Genomic DNA, 3,297 nt, shown 5'->3' with positions numbered 1-3,297 from the left:
TCAGTATGGCAATTGCAGTGGCGTAGTGTGGGTTGTCAGCACCCGGGGCAAGGCAAGTAATTTGCGCCCCTAACCCATGGATTTGCGCACCCTAACCCCCAGATGTTGCGCCCGGTGCGGCCGCCCCCCCTGCACCCCCACGCTACGCCACTGGGCAATTGTATCAGATCTTCCCACTTAGCCATGATGCTCACACCATGACCTTTGGCCAGTCACTCCCTCTCAGCCTAACCTAGCTCACAGGGTGGTTGTGAGGATAAAATGGGAGGAGAGAAAAATGTCTGTGCCCCCTTGAGGTACATGGAGGAAAGCTTAGAATTGGAGATATTGTGTGTGTGTGTGTGTGTGTGTGTGTGTGTGTGTGTTTCATTGCTTCCCACCCAGAAGTGATAGGTGCAAAATTAAGTAATTAAAATGAAAAGAATCACACACTACTTTCATGCCAATATTTAATTGTGGTTAACATTCACGACTGCTGAAAAGCAGCAGAGATACTTGGTTCAGCCACTGCAAAAGAACTTCACATCATTGAGTGCTGTGTCGTCGCCCTTGCCTTGGGGAGACTCCACCCTTGTCTGAATGCCATCAATGAATCCGGAGTAGCAGCGACTGCTCCATGGACCAAAATTACCCCAGGAAAGTCCATGGCCCATCAGCCCAGTACCATCTTGGCAGGTGAACTGGATGTTGTTGGCTGCAGTATCGTCACCTTTGCCCTGAGGTTTTTCCACCCTCAGAGAGAAAGAGACTAGATTGCCACGGGGGCAATACTGAATCCCTGTCCAGGATCCCCACCTGCCAAAGAAGACACTGACCGTTAATTAGAAATGGGACAGGAATCTGCTTGCTCCAAAAGGGATCAGGCCATTACTAGCATTACAGAAGGATGCTCATAGTGTCTCAAAGGCTTTGCATTGTATTCAGAAAGTACCTGCTGCTCCTTCCTTCCCCTCTACCCTCCACCCCTGGTGAAGGCAGAGAAACCCATGATCACAGAATCAGGTATTATCAGTGTGTGAGTCTATGAAACTGTTAAATTACACATTGATATCTGCAATAAATATTGTTTGACACAACCTAAGATCTTCTGGATCTGAGATGACCCAGAATAATTATCTGTTTCCTGGAAAAGAGGTGGGAAACCTGAAATGGGGAGAAGTATCAGTTTATTGGGGCTCAACTTGTTTTGAGCCAGGTAGTTCTTCTGAGGAAACAGAACCCTCAGAGGATAATGATAATAATAATAATATTTTTTTATTATTATTTATATCCCGCCCTCCCCAGCCGAAGCCGGGCTCAGGGCGGCTAACAACAATAAAACAGTACAAAAGTACAGCACAAACAACACTCTAAAATCATTCATTATAAAATTAATTAATGTTAATAGGATGTTAATAGGACATCAGAAGATGTAATATGGGGCATTACTTTGGCTGGCTACTTTTTCAAGAAGAATCAGAAACCAGCAACTAGGGGCTGGGCCAAAAGAGCAGTTAGTCAAATTCAGGGATCTCCTATGAACAGGATCTTGGAGCAGTATGGAATAGTGGGTAAGCGATACTATCTTAGGAAGAGAGGTGGTAGAAACTTGACGTTGGTTGCCACTGCTCAACAACCCCCCAAAAGAGAACTGGGTAGCCATGTTGACTTGCCCTCCTATCGGGTGCTGATCTAACCCAGCCTAACAAATTTCGGTTCAGCCCCTTCAACCATTATCTTCCAAAGAAATGAACCAAAGCGGAGAAGAAAGCAAGAAAGCCACTCACGGTCCAACTGAAGACTCAATAACTGAACCATCCGTGCAGTGCAGGCGGATTCCGTTGAGGGCTGTATCATCACCACGGCCTTGAACTGGCTCTACCTAGAGGGAAAAGAGATGCAGAGAGTGTGATAAATTTGAACTGCTGAACTACTGACATTAATCTAGTATATATTTTGGGAAATGGTTTTTCCATGTGTATGCTCTCTATGAGTATAGCCACCTCTTGAGATATTGTCACCAAACCTGGTTCCTGAGGTGAGGGTCTTTGTGGAATTTTGGGTACCAGGCACCATTTTGAATCTAAATGGCAGACCAAAACATGACTTGGCAATACCGCTTTACATTTTTTCTGTGTTCCAAAATTTTAATAATTTCCATTCCATTCCATTCCATTCCATTCCATTGAGTTAAAATAACTCCTTATATAACAGCTATAATCTTGTGATTTCAATTAGTGTTGATATAATAGGTAATTTATAAAGTTTCAAGTGAGGAACTTTAGCTGTAATCCTTATTCTTTCCTGTCTGTGACAATTTTTTTCCACGATGCTTTCCCATCCATATATGGTGTTGTATCCTTTATTCCTGCAACTGTTGGTTGCAGGAGAAGCTGGTAGGTTGGGAGAAGCTGTTCTCTTACAGTTTCCAAAACTCACTGCATCGCTTTGTCCCGTGATTCAGCTTCCAGTAAACAAGCCGTCTTTGCTGTTTTTCCAGCCTTGGAAGAACAGTCTGAATCCAGACTGCAGATAGTTAATCCAAAAACTTCTATTCTTGCAGCTGGCAGACTCCTTTCCTCTCTGCCGCTTATTTATGGCCATTTATCCTTATCTCCTTAACACATTCCTTTGTGGATAATCGAGGTTGATAGCAATTGATAGCAATTCTGGCCATTTGGCCTAGCACCTCCTTAGTTAAGAGTCCATCCCTGTCCTATTGCTTCCCCACATTTCTTGTTGAGTTAAAAAACTGTGTTCTGGGGAGTGTTCAGAAAAAAAAAACAAAGGAAGGAGAGAGAGATCTGATTGTGAAAGCAACCCAACAGCAAGCCTTACCTTCAGTGAGAAGCCATGAGCATATCCCCGTGGACAAAATTGGATAGTTCCCCAAGTGCCCCATGGTCCTCCATTTGGCACTGTGAGGATAGAGTTATAGTTCTTCTCTTCTGCATGGGCAAGGCAGCTGAAGAGGATCAAGAAGAGCATAGTAGTGATGGTGAAGTCCATGGAAAGCAATCTATTCTGAATCAAGGTAGAAAGAGTCCATCGAAGAATAACAGCCTTGAGAATTTATAGCCCAGAGACTTGGGCTGGGTCACATCTGGAAAATATCTCAGAAATAATAAAGAACAAGGCGGCACCACCTGTAGATAGATTTGCATGAAATACCTATTGTGTGTCAATATTGGCTACAGAGTTAAGGAAATAGTTTGATTCTGATAAGCTTCTCAGAGTAGCAGGGTATTTGAGTTGGAACCTCTTCAAGCCAAAATAAACCTGTAAAAAGTAAACTATTCTGTCTTGATGGTGTCCTGC

At 43.6% G+C, this 3,297-nt stretch overlaps 1 protein-coding gene across 1 annotated transcript; it reads right to left on the bottom strand.

Annotated features, from left to right (window-relative positions):
• Positions 1 to 435: 435 nt before the first annotated feature.
• Positions 436 to 3,043, bottom strand: LOC309531125 (vitelline membrane outer layer protein 1-like). The gene is given in 4 exon segments (XM_082220465.1): positions 436 to 795; positions 1,767 to 1,861; positions 2,818 to 3,012; positions 3,014 to 3,043. Coding segments are annotated over 4 exon segments (600 nt in total). The 5' UTR covers positions 3,029 to 3,043; the 3' UTR covers positions 436 to 500.
• Between the last annotated feature and the right edge of the window lie 254 nt (positions 3,044 to 3,297).

This window comes from Podarcis vaucheri (genome assembly GCF_965113315.1).
Source record: "Podarcis vaucheri genome assembly, chromosome: 4".
NCBI lineage: Eukaryota > Metazoa > Chordata > Lepidosauria > Squamata > Lacertidae > Podarcis > Podarcis vaucheri.
The sequence above is the reverse complement of the archived record's forward strand: the minus strand, read 5'-3'. Positions and strand labels throughout refer to the sequence as shown.